General features: G+C 43.2%; 1 protein-coding gene across 1 annotated transcript in view; it reads left to right on the top strand.

Annotated features, from left to right (window-relative positions):
* Positions 1-10,236, top strand: part of LOC121536106 (protein mono-ADP-ribosyltransferase PARP14-like) — a 33,818-nt gene extending 23,582 nt beyond the window's left edge. Inside the window, exons 21-27 of the mRNA XM_045206410.1 lie at positions 84-146; positions 272-448; positions 574-756; positions 911-1,531; positions 1,753-1,916; positions 9,386-9,560; positions 9,773-10,236. Of these exons, the coding sequence (XP_045062345.1) occupies positions 84-146; positions 272-448; positions 574-756; positions 911-1,531; positions 1,753-1,916; positions 9,386-9,560; positions 9,773-10,068 (1,679 nt within the window). The 3' untranslated portion in view covers positions 10,069-10,236. The remainder of the gene's footprint in view (positions 1-83; positions 147-271; positions 449-573; positions 757-910; positions 1,532-1,752; positions 1,917-9,385; positions 9,561-9,772) is intronic.
* The last annotated feature ends 7,987 nt before the right edge of the window (positions 10,237-18,223 follow it).

The raw sequence follows: 18,223 nt of genomic DNA on the forward strand, positions 1-18,223 counted from the left end.
TCAGCAAAACAAATCTGATATTCTTGCATCATAAAGGTCTTCAGGTGAAGATTATTTCACTCATGTTGTTCCTCACTGTGTAGGTGTATCAGGAGCCATTCTAAAAGCAGCTGGACAGTCGGTTGTGGACGAGTGCAAAGCTTTAGGTATGAGACTTCCATTTCTTCCATAAATACAAACAAAGTAAATGAGAATTGAAATGTGGGTAACTGAAAAAGTGGTGTTTGTGTTAGAAGTTAGACATGCTAATGCATTTGTGTTCTGACCCCAGGGACCCAACCCAATGATGGTGTTGTCATGACCAAACCTGGAAACATCCAGACCAAGCACATCATTCACATGGTGGGGCAGACCAAGGAGAAGGAGATCACCAGCTCCATTCTCAAGGTGCTGAAGATGTGTGAAGACAAGAAACTCCAGTCGGTCTCCATCCCAGCACTTGGAACAGGTAGGCGTAATAACATTGTAGTATTATTGTTAAAAACCTAAAAGTGGAATTTATTATTTGCTATGCATGTACTGTAATGATAAACACTGGACACCAAAAACACAAATGTTTATGCTGCTGTACAGGTGCTGGTAACTTGGGAGCAATGGCGGTCGGGAATGCAATGTTGGACGCAATAACTGAGCTACAGAAAACCATCAGAACCCCATCAGTTAAAACGATTCACATTGTTATATTCCAAACCAAGATGATGAAGGACTTTGATGAGGTTATGAAAAAGTTCAAAAAGGTGACGCCCAAGCCTGCTGGTTAGTAGTAACCTAATCGTCTTCATAAATATAACTATATAAGCCTTTAAAATCGTTTTTTTACAAATGTTTAAGCCTTTACAAGTGTTTAATCTTTTCCACAAGCATGTTTCTCATATATTATGTATGTATTTATTTACTTCTACAAAAACAGCCAAAAAAACCACACCAGCCCAGCCTGCTCCTACCAAACCAGCCCTGTGTTTGGCCAGCGCCACAGCAGCCGTGGTCTTCCCCAGTATGGAGACTGAGGTGTACGGGCCCTCCCCTGCCAGCCTGGCTCAGGTGAAGAAACTTCTGGACGAGCTGGTCTCTGAGGAGTGCATCAGCCAGGACCTGCCCTCCAGCCACCTGCCCCTTCTGCTGGAGCCGCAGAAACAGGCCATCGTGGCCCTGAGCCAGAAGAACCAGGTCCGTGTCCTGGTAGCATCCCCAAACAAAGTCACTGTCTCTGGGAAGAAAGACAACGTTTTTTCGGTCGTCCTCCAGATTAGGGACTATCTGCTGGGGGCGAGGGACAGGGAGAGCCGGGAGGGAGAGGAGAAGAGGATGTGGGAGACGGTGCGCTGGGAGGCCGGGGAGGGAGAGGCCTGGGGAGAGCTGGACCAGAGTCTCAGCTATGATCTCGAGCTGGCCGTACACAGGAAAGACAAAAGTTTTAAATATAACCACCAGGGGGAGACATTCACTGTTGATCTGAGCAGAATGCAGCAGACTGACAGCAAAGGGACAATCACCAGAGTCAAAAGGAGCCTTGTGGCAGACTCGGACACAGGTAATACCTCGGTTATATGTTTAGGAAAAATCTTTATAGTCAAGCATCGTTTATAGTTCATACAAATGTATAGTTTATCAAACGTGTATAATACAGAACATCAAGAGAATATTAATCCTATGAATTGAAATAATAAACATATATTTGATAATAACTCATTGATCCTGTGTTTTTACATTGATGATCTGTTCAATTGTTTCCTCTATGCTTCTGTTTTTCAGCTGTCATTCAGTTCCCACGTAGCTGGACCAGAATGGACGGCAAGGACCTGGAGATAGTCACATTGGCTCCCAACTCAGGGGAGTACCAGAGCATAGAGAAGGAATTTGTTGCAACCTCCAAGAAACCAAATACTAATACACAATCAACCATTCAGATTGTCCAGGTAAATGAACTATTACTGATATGATATACACTGAACAAAAATATAAACGCAACATGTAACAATTTCAAAGATTTTGCTGAGTTACAGTTCATATAAGGTAATCAGTCAATTTAAATTAATTAATTAGGGCCTAATCTATGGATTTCACATGACTGGGAATACAGATATGCATCTGTTGGTAGGGGGGTGGATCAAACAAAGCAGTCAGTATCTGGTGTGACCACCATTTGGCTCAAGCAGTGCAACACATCTTCACATGCAGTTGATCAGGCTGTTGATTGTGGCCTGTGGAATGTTGTCCCACTCATCTTCAATGGCTGTGCAAAGTTACTGGATATTGGCGGGAACTGGAACACGCTGTCGTACACGTCAATCCAGAGCATCCAAAACATGCTCAATGGGTGACATGTGTGGTGAGTATGCAGGCCATGGAAGAACTAGGACATTTTCAGCATCCAGAAATTGTGTACAGATCCTTGCAACATGGAGCCGTGCATTATCATGCTGAAACATGAGGTGATGGCGGTGGATGAATGGCACGACAATGGACCTCAGGATCTCATCACTGTATCTCTGCATTCAAATTGCCATAGATAAAATGCAATAGTGTTCGCTGTCCGTAGTTTATGCCTGCCCATACCATAAGCCCACCATGGGGCACTCTGTTCACAATGTTGACATCAGCAAACCACTCACCCACACAAAGCCATACACACTATCTGCCCGGTACAGTTGAAACCCGGATTAATCCGTGAAGAGCACACTTCTCCAGCGTGCCAGTGGCCATCGAAGATGAGCATTTGCCCACTGAAGTCGGTTACGATGCTGAACTGCAGTCAGGTCAAGACCCTGGTGAGGACTACAAGCCACAGATGAGCTTCCCTGAGATGGTTTCTAACAGTTTGTGCAGAAATTCTTCGGTTGTGCAAACCGACAGTTTCATCAGCTGTCCAGGTGGCTGTTCTCAGACGATCCCACAGGTGAAGAAGCCGGATGTGGAGGTCCTGGCTGGGCTGGCGTGGTTACACGTGGTCTGCGGTTGTGAGGCCCGTTGGACTTAATGCCAAATTCTCTAGAATGGCATTGGAGGCGGCTTGTGGTAGAGAAAATAACATTACATTTTCTGGCAGCAGCTCTGGTGGACGTTCCTGCAGTCAGCATGCCAATTGCACGCTCCCTCAAAACTTGAGACATGTGGCATTGTGTTGTGTGACAACATTTTAGAGTGGCCTTTTATTGTTCCCAGCAGAAGGTGCACCTGAGTTACGATGCACCTGAGTTATGATCATGTTGTTTAATCAGCTTCTTGATATGCCACACCTGTCAGGTGTATGGGATTATCTTGGCAAAGGAGAAATGCTCACTAACAGGTGTGACGACCCTCCCACTCTGTCTGCCGTATTCTCTCTTTGTTCTTGTTTCCTTGTTAGGATGCCGGTGGGCGGAGTTGGGAGGGTCGTCAGCTACATGGGAAACACCTGGGCCGGGTGTGTCCCAGGATAAATGGACCTCTTCCACATTCATTAGGGAGACTCTCTCCAGGCAGTTACTTTGATCTTGGTTGTGATATTTTTGAGGCTTTTTTGGGTTGTTTGCTTTGGCACTTTTCAACACTTTTCCATATTACATTTATGCATGCAAACACTCACGTACACTACTGATTACTGATTACACACACCATTGTTATTTGATTTAGTTTACTTTAATTAATAAATATATACTTTGAGTACTCCTTGTCTCCACGTGTCTCCCTTTTGTTACGAACTTGAGCCGGGTTCGTGACAAGTGGGGGGCTCGTCCGGGGATTTTGAACTGGTTGTGTTTGGGAGAACGTGGAGTTAATGTCCAATTCTGTAGGGTTTTTCTTTGTAAATTTTGTTAGTTTGTTTGAGTTTGATAGGGCAGTATTGGTTGCCTTTGGGTTTTGTACTGCGTTGGAGAGAGTACATTGGTTAGTTTCCAGTCCCTGCCCAGCCTGGAAACTCTTGCTCTACTCGCTGTTGGGACATCGGGCTGAGGTGAGTACAATCGGCTGTGTACCTCAGTGGGAGATTGGGTAGGGTAGTGACATTTGCTACCCGGAGCTATAGCTTTTTTCCCCTGATAGGCTTAGTGACGTGTTTTGTTTTGGGATACGTTGGGCATGGTTAAATGTTTGTTATTTTTGTGTGGTGTCTGTGGACTGAGCAGTTGTCTCGGGGGCACATCCGTGGCTTGGTGGAATCTACCAGCGTGCTGGGGGGTTTAATTCCTTGCCAGCGGGCTACAGTGCGTAATTACCCACCGCGAATCTACACGAAGACTAGGGTTGAGTTATTGTAGGTTATGGGGAAGCTCCATATCCCATCTCTCTTCTGTGGTGCTCGGTGTGATTGTCATTTCTCTTGTGTCTGGTGTGCTCAGCAGAGGGGTTGAGCAAGATTATTATGATATATATATATATCAATTTTTTTTTTTTCCTGATTATGGCGTCTAATGTAGACGAGTTCATTCGCTTTCCATCAGAAGAACTGTTAGAATTATGTACTAAAGAACAGCTGTTGAAGGTTGCTGAACACTACAAGGTTGAAATTAGTGATAAACGCCTAAAAAATTCTATTAGGTTAATATTGAAGGCCAATTTGATGGAGAGTGGTATTCTGGATGTTACCACTGGGGCAGCGTCTGCTGAGGACACGTTGTCTCCCCGATATGTTACAATGACCGCTCCATCGGTTAGTCATAGTGGTCTTCTTTTTGAACAGCAGAAAGAACTGCTTCTGTTACAGCTAGAGCATGAACAAAATGGACAAAGAGCTAAAATGGAGGATGAACAAGCTAAAATGGAGCATGAACAAGCTAAAATGGAGCATGAACGAAATGGACAAAGAGCTAAAATGGAGCATGATCGTGTAAAATATGAAAGGGAATTGGAATTTAAACAGGATATGGAGCGTGCTAAAATCAAGCTGCAACAAGAGCGACTAGAGTTGGTTAGGGAAGGAAAGCTCTCAGGGGAGAGTTTGCTCTGGGAAGGTGACCCAGAGTTACCAGAGACATTTGATGTTGTAGGGAATTTACGGTTGTTGCCCCAGTTTAATGAAAAGGACCCGGAGACATTCTTTTCATTGTTTGAGCGTGTTGCTGACGCTAGGAGTTGGCCTGATTCTGATCGCACTTTGATGTTGCAGTGTGTGCTGACTGGTAAAGCGCAAGAAGCATATTCAGCTCTTAGCGTAGCAGACAGTGTTAGTTATGAGAAGGTTAAAACGGCTGTGTTACAGAGTTACGAATTGGTCCCTGAGGCTTACCGCCAACGATTTAGAACTTTAAAAAGGGATGATCAGCAGACTCATGTTGAGTTTGCGCGAATATTATCTTCACAGTTCAATCGCTGGTGTTCCGCCTCTGCAGTTATGACTTTCCAAGGGCTGTGTGATCTGATTATGTTAGAACAATTTAAGGACACAATCCCTGATCGTATAGCTGACGTACATTAACGAACGAAAAATAAAGACTGTCGCTGAAGCTGCGGTTTTGGCAGATGAATATGTGTTGACTCACACACATTTTTTTGCAGAACCCCGTATTCGGAGTGAGTGGGGGTGTTTGCAGAGATTTGGGCCTCGCTCGCCGAGATACTTCGGTTCCCCGGGCAGAGTTTCATTCAACTGGGGTTGAGCCTGATACCCGTGGTAAAACTGACTTTGGTCAAGAGTGTCACTACTGTCGAGAATTAGGTCATTGGAAAAATGAATGTCCGATTCTGAGGTCTAGGGGTAAATTCAGTACAGGTGCTTATGGTAAATCGAGGCCTATAGCGTTAGCAGCGCCTGTTCCACATCAGTTCACTCCTGACGCATTGTCTCATGCCCAGAGCCATGTGAAGGGCTATATTGATCCCGAGTATTTACCTTTTGTTACGGAGGGTTTTGTGTCTATGGTAGGAAGTAAGAACCTAGTGCCAGTAAAGATCCTAAGAGATACAGGTGCCTCTGAATCATTTGTGTTGGAATCTGTGTTACCCTTCTCTGCGGAGACTGATTTGGGGAATAGTGTTCTAATTAGGGGAATAGGTTTGAACACTCTGTCAGTTCCATTGCATAAACTGATGTTGGATTGTGGACTGGTGAAAGGTGAGGTTGTTGTGGGGGTGCGTCCTTCATTGCCTATTGAGGGTGTTGACGTGATCCTTGGAAATAACTTGGCTGGGGAGCGTGTGTGGCCTATCGTGTTTCCATCTTTAGCGGTTTCTACTAAGCCTTCAATTGTAGGGATTCCTGATGAGAGTGCGCAGAATTTCCCAGAGGTGTTTTCTGCGTGTGCAGTGACGCGTTCTATGATCCCTGATGACTTGGTCACGGAACTGGCTAACGAGAATACCATAAAGAAGTCTGTTACTGTTTTTCCTGTTATCCCGTTATCCGTATCCCGCTCCGATTTAATCGAGGCGCAACGGGCTGACCCTACATTAGAAGAGTTGCGGGACCAAATTGTGCCTGTAGAACAGTTGGGAGATGTCGCACAGGGCTATTTTCTCAAAGAGGAGGTCCTGATGAGGAAGTGGATGTCTCATGGTAGTTGTTTTCTGGGGGAGGCGATTAGTCAGGTTGTGGTACCAGTTAGGCTTCGTGAGTTGGTGCTGACAACTTCTCACAACGACGTTGCTGGGCATATGGGTGTGAGAAAAACCTACAATCGCATATTACGACATTTTTTTTGGCCAAGATTAAAGAGGGATGTTTCTGATTTCATCAAAACTTGTCACACCTGTCAATTAACTGGTAAACCTAATCAAGCTATTAAGCCGGTACCACTGTTCCCTATTCCTGTACTCAGTAAACCTTTTGAGTATTTGATTATTGACTGTGTTGGTCCTCTGCCTCGTTCTAGAAAGGGTAGTAATTATTTGTTGACTGTGATGTGTCAGACCACTAGGTTTCCTGTTGCCTACCCTCTCCGGTCTATCACGACTAAGGCTGTGTTAAAAGCTTTGACTCGGTTTCTCTCACTGTTTGGAATCCCTAAGGTCATTCAAAGTGATCAAGGATCTAATTTCACCTCTAATCTCTTTGGACAGGTTCTCCAACAACTCCATATTAAACACAACTTGTCTAGCGCTTATCATGCCCAAAGTCAAGGAGCACTGGAACGTTTCCATCAAACACTTAAGTCTTTGTTGAGAGCTTATTGTACTGAGATGGATAAGGATTGGGAGGAGGGGTTGCCTTGGTTACTGTTAGCTGCTAGGGAGGTTTCACAGGAGAGCACGGGTTTTAGCCCAAATGACCTAGTGTTTGGACATCGGGTGCGTGGGCTTTTATCTGTTCTCCAGGATGACTGGAAGTCTCCCGAGCCTCCTCAGTCCCTGTTATCATATGTGGGTGATTTTCGGCGACGCTTGTATGCCGCTGGTGAAATGGCTAAAGAGGAGCTATCATCTTCACAGGACAGGATGAAGAGCATATATGATCGCCGAGCTGAGCCTCATCACTTTAGTCCAGGTGATCAGGTTCTGGCTCTGCTGCCAATTGTTGGTTCTCCTTTTCAAGCCAAGTTTCAAGGTTCATATACAGTGGTGCGCCAGTACACTGAGCAAAATTATCTAGTTGCCACTCCAGAACGGAGGAAAGCACACCAACTGTGCCATGTAAATTTGTTAAAACCCTATTATGCACGTTCCTCTGAGACTGAACAGGGGGAGTCTACAGAGGACGGTAAGGCTGTTCTTTTGGCTGATATTGTTTATTCCCTGAGTTCTGGTCATGCTAGGTCTGTGCAGGAGCAGGAAGATGTTTCTGGTCCTGACGATTGCATACTGCAGGGTAGATTGAAAAAGTCAGAGACACTGGAGATTGTAGATAGCCTTCTTACTCATCTACCTGTTGATGAGCAGAAAGAGAGGGTTGGTTTGATTCGGAGATTTCCAGGGTTGTTTTGGATACACCTACACGTACAAACTTAATAGAACATGATATTGACATTGGAGATGCTGACCCCATTCGTCAACGGTTCTATAGAGTTTCTTCAGAGAAACTGCGTTGTCTGGATGCTGAGGTCAGGTACATGCTGGAGAGTAAAATAGCAGATCCTTCTTTCTCCAGTTGGGCTTCTCCCCTGTATCTTGGGCAGTAAATCGGATGGAACAAATAGATTTTGTACGGACTACCGTAAGGTAAACGATGTCACTGGGCCGGATTCATTTCCTCTTCCTCGGATGGAGGACTGCGTTGGTCAAGTCGGCGCAGCTACGTTTGTGAGCAAATTTGACCTGTTAAAGGGGTATTGGCAGGTGCCACTGATGAGTAGGGCACGTGAAATCTCTGCCTTTATTACACCTTTTGGTTTGTACTCGTATTCGGTTATGAGTTTCGGACTGCGTAATGCGCCTGCCACTTTTCAGCGATTTATGAACAGGGTTGTCTCTGGTCTGGCCGGTTGCGCTGTTTATCTGGACGATGTAGTGATATATGCAGATGCTTGGGAGGAGCATCTGTCCCGTATTCAGGCCTTGTTCGGACGTCTGGCTGCGGGTCGCCTCACGATGAATTTGGCTGAATGTGAGTTTGCTCAGGCGACTGTTGTATACCTTGGAAAGGTGGTTGGGCAGGGTGACGTGCGCCCTGTTCATGAATATTGATGTGACCGACCATTGTTTGATTTTGTCATGTTCTATCCTTCCTGTTTGTCCCCTCCTAGTCTTGTGTTCTTCTTTCCTCTTAAAGGTTGCTTCCTGTGTAAAGGTTGCTGAGGTCTGGAGAGGAGGATGATGGGTGGGGCAAGTGGAGGTGTGAACATGTACAATTTGTCGGTTTGGGACGCAGGGGCTGGTACGTTGGTCCGGGGTCCTTGTTGGTCCCCGGTCTTATGGGGGGGGGTGTGACGACCCTCCCACTCTGTCTGCCGTATTCTCTCTTTGTTCTTGTTTCCTTGTTAGGATGCCGGTGGGCGGAGTTGGGAGGGTCGTCAGCTACATGGGAAACACCTGGGCCGGGTGTGTCCCAGGATAAATGGACCTCTTCCACATTCATTAGGGAGACTCTCTCCAGGCAGTTACTTTGATCTTGGTTGTGATATTTTTGAGGCTTTTTTGGGTTGTTTGCTTTGGCACTTTTCAACACTTTTCCATATTACATTTATGCATGCAAACACTCACGTACACTACTGATTACTGATTACACACACCATTGTTATTTGATTTAGTTTACTTTAATTAATAAATATATACTTTGAGTACTCCTTGTCTCCACGTGTCTCCCTTTTGTTACGAACTTGAGCCGGGTTCGTGACACAGGGGTGTAATCACATTTTAGAGAAATAAGCTTTTTGTGTGTATGGAACATTTCTGGGATCTTTTATTTCAGCTCATGAAACATGGGACCAACACTTTACATATTGCATTTATATTTTTTTCAGTGTAGATTATATACAACCAGGAGAGAAATGTAGTGCTTGTGTCACTGACAATATCTATAATGCTTTATCTACAGATCCAGAGGATTCAAAGCAAAGACCAGTGGCAGAGGTACGCAGTGAAGAAACAGGCGTTGGATAAGAAGTATCCTAAAAACAAGAATGAGCTGAACCTTTACCACGGCACCACCAAAGACATTTGTCAGAAAATCAACGCCTGTGGTTTCAATAGGAGCTTCTGTGGGAGAAACGGTAAAGAACATTCTTCATCAACTCATACACTGTCACTCCATTCAGATAACAGTAGTGCTCTGTAGAGCTTAATCAAACAAAGATTCAAACAAATGATCACTTCAAAAACTGTCTTGTCATTATAGTTGTCAATTTCACCAGATTCCTCTATTTCATTCCATGTTTAACTACTTGAAGCTTTCTTGAATCTTTTTGATTTTCTTCGGTTTCAGCTACTGTTTACGGGGACGGGACCTACTTTGCCAAAGAGACGTGGTACTCGTGCCAGGATGCCTACTCCAACCCAGACGCCAGTGGGCTGAAGTACATGTACCGTGCCAGGGTGCTGGTGGGTAAACCCTGCCTAGGAGTGAGGGGCATGAAGGAGCCGAACCCTCTGAACCCTACTGATCTCCATCAGGGCCTGCATGACTGTGCTGTCAATGACCTGCAGAATCCCTTTATTTATGTGGTGTTCTGTGATGCAGGGGCCTACCCTGACTACCTCATCAGCTTCAAGACTGTCTGAGAGAGAGGCGGCCTGATGAAGGCCTTTTTTTTAAAGAATACGGCACTGAAACGCCAATACGGCAAAATGTAACATTTGCACTCTAAACTGTAGAAACTACACTATATATACAAAGGTATGTGGACACCACTTCAAATTAGTGGATGCGACTATTTCAGCCACACCCGTTGCTGACAGGTGTATAACATCGAGCACACAGCCATGCAATCTCCACAGACAAACATTTGCAGTAGAATGGCCTTACGGAAGAGCTCAGTGACTTTCAGCGTGGCACCGTCATAGGATGCCACCTTTCCGACAAGTCAGTTTGTCACATTTATGCCCTGCTAGAGCTGCCCCGGTCAACTGTAAGTGCTGCTTATTGTGAAGGGAAAACATCTAGGAGCAACAACGGCTCAGCCGCGAAGTGGTAGGCCACAGCCTGAAGCGTGTAGCGCGCAAAAATCGTCTGTCCTCGGTTGCAACACTCACTACCGAGTTCCAAATTGCCTTTGGAAGCAACGTCAGCACAATAACTGTTTGTCGGCAGCTTCATGAAATGGGTTTCCATGGCCGAGCAGTCGCACACAAGCCTAAGATCACCAATGCGCAATGCCAAGCGTCGGCTGGAGGGGTGTAAAGCTTGCCGCCATTGGACTCTGGAGCAGTGGAAACGCATTCTTTGGAGTGATGAATCATGCTTCACCATCTGGCAGTCCGACGGACGAATCTGGGTTTGGCGAATGCCAGGAGAACGCTACCTGCCCCAATGCATAGTGCCAACTGTAAAGTTTGGTGGAGGAGGAATAATGGTCTAGGGCTGTTTTTCATGGTTCGGGCTAGTGTGGGCGAGTGTGCAGCTCTCAACTGGTTTTGGCATGGAGCAGCTCACATAAGAATGACATCGGTAGCCGGTAGGGTAGGAAAGATGTTTCAATGTATTATATCTACCAGTAAATGCTAACTAAGGCAACAATAGGTATGCAAAGCAGGTATTGAAAAAGTGGACCCGGAAGTGTTGGTTAGTAGGCTATTTGTGATGCGCAATTGTCATCATGCGCAATTGTCATCATGTGCTGTTTGCATCAGGGGCGTAGATACCCACTGGGGAGCCAGTACCTGACAGGCCCATCCAATCAGATTGATGTGGTTTAAGCGTTCTATTTTAAAAAGTGTGATTTTGAGAGTGAAAATCTGATAAATCTATAGGAAAACTCATTAAAAAAACATAGGAAAACATAGGAATTTTCATACAGGGTGCCTTTCCTTCGCTGGGTGGGCCGTTTGGGAACTTTTTGGCAAAATTTGAGTCTACTCCCTAGAAAGGCAGGAACCTAGGAAGAAACCTAGAGAGGAACCAGGCTCTGAGGGGTGGCCAGTCCTCTTCTGGCTGTGCCAGGTGGAGATTATAAGAGTACATGGCCATTAAGGTTAGATTGTTCTTCAAGATGTTCAAAGGTTCATAGATGACCAGCAGGGTCCAATAATAATCACAGCATTTCCCAATCGAAATTTACAACTATTACTTCCCATTGCAAAAATAATTTCACGTTTAGCACACAATAACCAGTGACCTAAAGTTTAAAGTGGAACTGACAGCGTTTTAACTACTTTGCAGATATGAAACAAACAGACAATCATAATATAATATCAGTCAAAAATATAAAATTCCCAGTTTATGCTACAAAACCAACTTGATAAGAGGTTTTAAAAATAGGTTATATTTGACTCAACGTTCCATGACGTACACTAAGGCATTGTTGGCAAAATAGATGGATGCAGTTCAATGCATGATTAATATAATTCACCAATACATTTCTTGGTAGTCTGAAAAATATTGCTATCAGGTTGTAAATCACAGCTGACCTGGTACATTGTTTGCTGCCTCCATTCAGGATGCACTGTTCCAGTTTCAATGACTGAATATTCTGGACAAAAACGGACGAATGTAACTAGGGCTGGGAATGTCAATACAATCAAACTAACAAGGGCAATGATCACAAGTCAGTCATAACGTGGCTAATAGGCTAGCGTATCTACAGTTGAAGTCGGAAGTTTACATACACCTTAGCCAAATACATTTAAACTCAGTCTTTCACAATTCCTGACATTTAATCCTTGTAAAAAATTCCCTGTCTTAGGTCAGTTAGGATCACCACTTTATTTTAAGAATGTGAAATGTCAGAATAATTGTAGAGAGAATGATTTATTTCAGCTTTTATTTATTTCATCACATTCCCAGTGGGTCAGAAGTTTACATACACTCAATTAGTATTTGGTAGCATTGCCTTTCAATTGTTTAACGGGTCAAACGTTTTGGGTAGCCTTCCACAAGCTTCCCACAATAAGTTGGGTGAATTTTGGCCCATTCCTCCTGACAGAGCTGATGTAACTGAGTCAGGTTTGTAGGCCTCCTTGCTCGCACACGCTTTTTCAGTTCTGCCCACAAATGTTCTATAGGATTGAGGTCAGGGCTTTGTGATGGCCACTCCAATACCTTGACTTTGTTGTCCTTAAACCATTTTGCCACAATTTTGGAAGTATGCTTGGGGTCATTGTCCATTTGAAAGACCCATTTACGACAAAGCTTTAACTTCCTGACTGATGTCTTGAGATGTTGCTTCAATATATCCACATAATTTTCCTTCCTCATGATGCCATCTATTTTGTGAAGTGCACTAGTCCCTCCTGCAGCAAAGCACCCTCACAGCATGATGCTGCCACCCCCGTGCTTCACGGTTGGGATGGTGTTCTTCAGCTTGCAAGCCACCCCCTGTTCCTCCAAACATAACATTGGTCATTATGGCCAAACAGTTCTATTTTTGTTTCATCAGACCTGAGGACATTTCTCCAAAAAGTACGATCTTTGTCCCAATGTGCAGTTGCAAACTGTAGTCTAGCTTTTTTATGGCGGTTTTGGAGCAGTGGCTTCTTCCTTGCTGAGCGGCCTTTCAGGTTATGTCGATATAGGACTCGTTTTACTGTGGATATAGATACTTTTGTACCTGTTTCCTCCAGCATCTTCACAAGGTCTTTTGCTGTAGTTCTGGGATTTATTTGCACTTTTCGCACCAAAGTACATTAATCTCTAGGAGACAGAATGAGTCTCCTTCCTGAGCGGTATGACGGCTGCGTGGTCCCATGGTGTTTATACTTGCGTACTATTGTTTGTACAGATGAACGTGGTACCTTCAGGTGTTTGGAAATTGCTCCCAAGAATGAACCAGATTTGGCTAATTTCTTTTGATTTTCCCATGATGTCAAGCAAAGAGGCACTGAGTTTGAAGGTAGGCCTTGAAATACATCCACAGGTACACCTCCAATTGACTCAAATGATGTCAATTAGCCTATCAGAAGCTTCTAAAGCCATGACATAATTTTCTGGAATTTTCCAAGCTGTTTAAAGGCACAGTCAACTTAGTGTATGTAAACTTCTGACCCACTGGAATTGTGATACAGTGAATTCTAAGTGAAATAATCTTTCTGTAAACAATTGTGTCATGCACAAAGTAGATGTCCTAACCGACTTGCCAAAACTATAGTTTGTTAACAAGAAATTTGTGGAGTGGTTGAAAAACTAGTTTTAATGACTCCAACCTAAGTGTATGTAAACTTCCGACTTCAACTGTATTTATTTAGCAAGCTAAAAACACTGAGCCTAATGTTAGCTAGATAGCTAGCTGCTAGGAGGATGTAATGTCATGCCATTGGAGGCGTGGGTGAGTGACTGACTTTTTCCCCTCGTATAGTTTTTCGGTGGCTATACGCAGCTAGAGATGCAGGTGTCCTTTGGTTAGCTAGCAAGAACTTCAACGACTGTTATCCAGTTAGCATATCTCTTGCGTTCGCAAATTCACTCAGGCTATCTACTCTGATTTCAGAGCACTCTCGTCTGAGTGTGCCATTGCGCAGAACAACTGATGAATTTACGAACTTGCAACACCCGCTGAATATGACCGGTGTCAGTAAACATAGGCAAAAAAAGTAATAGTTAGTCAAGAACGTTCTAGATAACATGTAAACAGCCTAACCAGCTCTGCTACTGCAAATAAAATGGTCAGAGTGAGGTGCCAATTAGCTCGGGTACTTGGTTGGGACAAGCATGCATTGGCAGGCAAGCTGCAGAATGTCGAGGAGGCTACAATTCCCCATCGTTTATCAGTGCAATTTTGATGGCAAACTAGCTGAAAAAGTTTGAGAGGGTTTATCTAATGTTTCTTCGTTACATTTTAGCTCATCTTGCTCTGGCTAGCATTAGTTGTTGATCTTGTTGTTGATGATGTGCATAACTAAGGGAGAGAGAGCCTACATTTTCATGGTTGTTTGATCAATAGGACTGTAATGTTCCCAAATGTAAGATGACTCCTGTGGTGTTTACATATTTGCAGAAATCCATTCAGGTGTATTTTGTGGTTTTTGACGAATGCGTTCTAATGATCTAAAGTCCCGGTGTTGCAACTGCCTGTAAACACACAGTCCAGTACAAAGTGAATGATGGCAGGCCCGTGTGGCAAATGGCTTGTTTGTATAAAGGCCGACTGTAGCTCTAATTGGCTATAGCACACATGTCTGTGTAGACTCCGGTCCTGGACAAGACAGATGTTTTTATTCTGTTTTATTTACTGCAGTGTCTATTAATTGTCCAAACGCACGTCCGCTTTCCCACTCTATATTGCTATAGAATTTTCACAAATGTCTTACTATACGTAATTCCCAAACATTCTAAGAATTTATGAAAAAGCGATGGCTAACAACTTCAAGCACGCTACAATAAAAAACACAGTTCCACTCACCAGATGATGATCATTAGATAATTAACTTCTTGTTGAAAGTTATTCTTGAAAAGGGAGAAGCTATCAAATTAGCAACAACGTCCTCTTTGATGACACCTGCTGCAGCTGCTGCAAACTAACCGACTCTGACTCAATTTGCTTTAGGTGGCCTCGAACACAACACTGTCAACATACTTTTGGACATGTAGTGTAGTTTAGTGGTAAATATTAGGCCTAATGCCTTAACATTATATTGTATTGATTTTCCTGTATGAGGGTTCACTAAAAGCTGCCTTTGTTTGGCACAGAAAAGCTGTGAACTGTACAGTATTACATTTAGTTTGTTTTTGAAATCCTGACAATACCCTTGTCAAAATGTGTTCTGGCTTTTATGTCTCTAATCAATATTATCTCTGCAAATCACGAAGTGCCTCTTGTAACCTGTCCAAGTTCAGCCAAATAGTGTGGCTCAGTTGGTAGGGCATGGCACTTGCAACGCCAGCTTTGTGGGTTTGATTCCCACAGGAGACCAGTACAAAAAAGTATGAAAAATGTATGCACTCACTATAAGATGCTCTGGATAAGAGTGTCTGCTAAATTACTAAAATGTAAATGCATAATGTCCTGGCTTTACCCAAATAATGTTGTCAGGGTATTTGATATACAGTTTATGGGCGGGGAGCAGGACCGAGTTTGGGAAACCCTGGTTTACAGTACTATAGTATATAGAGTGCTTTCAAAAAGTCTTCACACCCCTTCACTTTTTCCACATTTTGTTGTTACAGCCTACAATTTAGATTTTGTATCACTGGCCTACACACAATACCCCAGAATGTCAAAGTGGAATTATGTTTTTACAAATTGATAAAAAAATGAAAAGCTGAAATGTCTTGAGTCAATAAGTATTCAACCCCTTTGTTATGGCAAGCCTAAATATGTTCAGGAGTAACAATGTGCTTAGCAAGTCACATAATAAGTTGCATGGACTCACTCTGTGTGCAGTAATAGTGTTTAACATGATTTTTGAATGACTACCTCATCTCTGTACCCCACACATACAATTATCTGTAAGGTCTCTCAGTCGAGCAGTGGATTTCAAACACAGATTAAACCACAAAGACCAGGGAGGTTTTCCAATGCCTCGCAAAGAAGGACACCTATTGGTAGATGGGTTAAAAAAAATGCCTAAATTGAATATCTACTTGAGCATGGTGAAGTTATTAATTACACTTTGGATGGTGTATCAATGTACCCAGTCACTAGAAAGATACAGGCGTCCTTCTTAACTTAGTTGCCGGAGAGGAAGGAAACCGCTCAGGGATTTCACCGTGAGGCCAATGGTGACTTTAAAACAGTTACAGAGTTTAATGGCTGTGATAGGAGAAAGCTGAGGATGGATCAACAACATTGTAGTTACACAATACTAACCTAAATGACAGAGTGAAAAGAAGGAAGCCTGTAAAGAATAAAACATATTCGAAAACATGCATTCTGTTTGCAATAAGGCACTAAAGTAAAAATGTGGCAAAGAAATTAACTTTGTCCTGAATACAAAGTGTTATGTTTGGAGTAAATCCAACACAACACATCATTGAGTACAGGGCTTAAAGCAACAACAAAAAATCCCATGACTGAAACCTATGTCGATCTCAGATAAGTTGTCTGGGGTCAAGTTAATCTCCCCTTTCATGTAAGAAAACCATGACCATCATTCTTTTAGGGAAAGAGGATCATTTTGTACATGCAAGTTTGGCCAATTCCAGTCCCCCCAGGATAATTTTTATCGAGAACGACTAAGAAGCTCGGTTCTGGTGACTTTTTAAAAGGACATTCTACTCCGAAATTAATGAAAATAAAATTATGCTGACACTATCTAAAATATAATTTCCACCTCCAAAAATGGGCCCAATACTAATTAGTGACCATAATTCATCAATCAGGTACAAGGGAGGAGCGAAAATCCGCAGACACTCTGCCCTCCGTGGAATGAGTTTGACATGTGATATAGCCTATGCATGGAATATTATCAGATGGGCTATTAGCAATAAGCATTATCACCCCAACTGATGAAGCATAGTGGCTATAAAATGTGCATAGGCTGAAGCATGGGGTTTGTCCATCTGCATTTACCCCATTGGACACAACATCCTGATTGTTGTTATTTTTAATTATATTTTATTATAAATATATAAATTATTATTATTTGCTTTAAAATATTATTTATATTACAAAGTATGTCATTGCCCTTTTAAGACATTGCCCCTTTAAGAGCTCTGTTGTGCAGCTGCACCTAAGCCAATTTATGCTTGATCTGAAAATGTGGTTGGAGGCGCCGTATGGCGGGTGTGACGCAATTGCGGAGCATCCAGAGTTATGCAGAGGTCAAATTGTGCTTCCGTACCGCATCGCCGTGCCCGCCCACATTTTGTATCAATGCGGAGGGCTCCTTATAGCTCCACATTGACATGATTGGTTAACGCTAGGTGAGGGCGGGAGTTCCTGTACAAATACAAACTCACTTCCTTGACAACTTCCTTCACAACAGCTCTGCGCTGCTACGCGAAGCGGAAGAAGTAGGAATGCCCCCATAAATGCTCGAAACTCGGGTTGTAAAATTTTTCGTATTCTGACCTTGAATTTAAGCATGAGAATAGCATGCTATTTACCCCGCTATTCGTTTGAAGTGGAGATCTAAGAAATGAAGGTGTGGCAGAGGTGTATCTACAGATACACAGTATTCTGACCTTGATTTAATTCCCTGATAATTCCACCACCTTTACGCGTGAGGAAACCATGAAAAGGTCTAGCGAACCTGCCAGTTCCAAGTGGGAAAAGCATCTACTTTATTTTATTTAATTTTTTTTATGGAAATAACAGCATTCTGCATGCACTGTAATTTATAAATGTATAAGTGCTATTGATAAGAGCTAGGTAAATGAGTAATCCGTTTGGAGAAGGGGATTGTAAATACATTTATTTTTCCTTATGATCCCTGGAGACGAATGTGAAACCAGCCATATGAAGGCAAGCTGAAAATCATAACATGACATGTATTGTGGACCCTTTTCCACCGTGAAATAGACTGTAAACTGTGCCATTATTCAGAATGTTTATTGTGTGCCCTCATAATTGGCGTGGATGAAATTTTGACACCCAAACAATAGGGCTGAACCTGCCATGGTGATGTATGCACTTTAGAAGGTTTTAATTATAGCCTATGGCCGGGCTTTTCTCCGTTTTATTTTACAATTTGTATCATGTTAAATATTAGGCACTATCGGCAGCTACTGTCAGTAATACCCATATTAGCAACTTTTCAACTACTTGCTACTTTGCAACTACTTAGCATTTTAGCTAACCCTTCCCCTAACCCTAATACTTTTAGCTAACCCTTCCCCTAACCC

Source organism: Coregonus clupeaformis, chromosome 23 (assembly GCF_020615455.1).
Source record: "Coregonus clupeaformis isolate EN_2021a chromosome 23, ASM2061545v1, whole genome shotgun sequence".
In the NCBI taxonomy this organism is placed as follows: domain Eukaryota; kingdom Metazoa; phylum Chordata; class Actinopteri; order Salmoniformes; family Salmonidae; genus Coregonus; species Coregonus clupeaformis.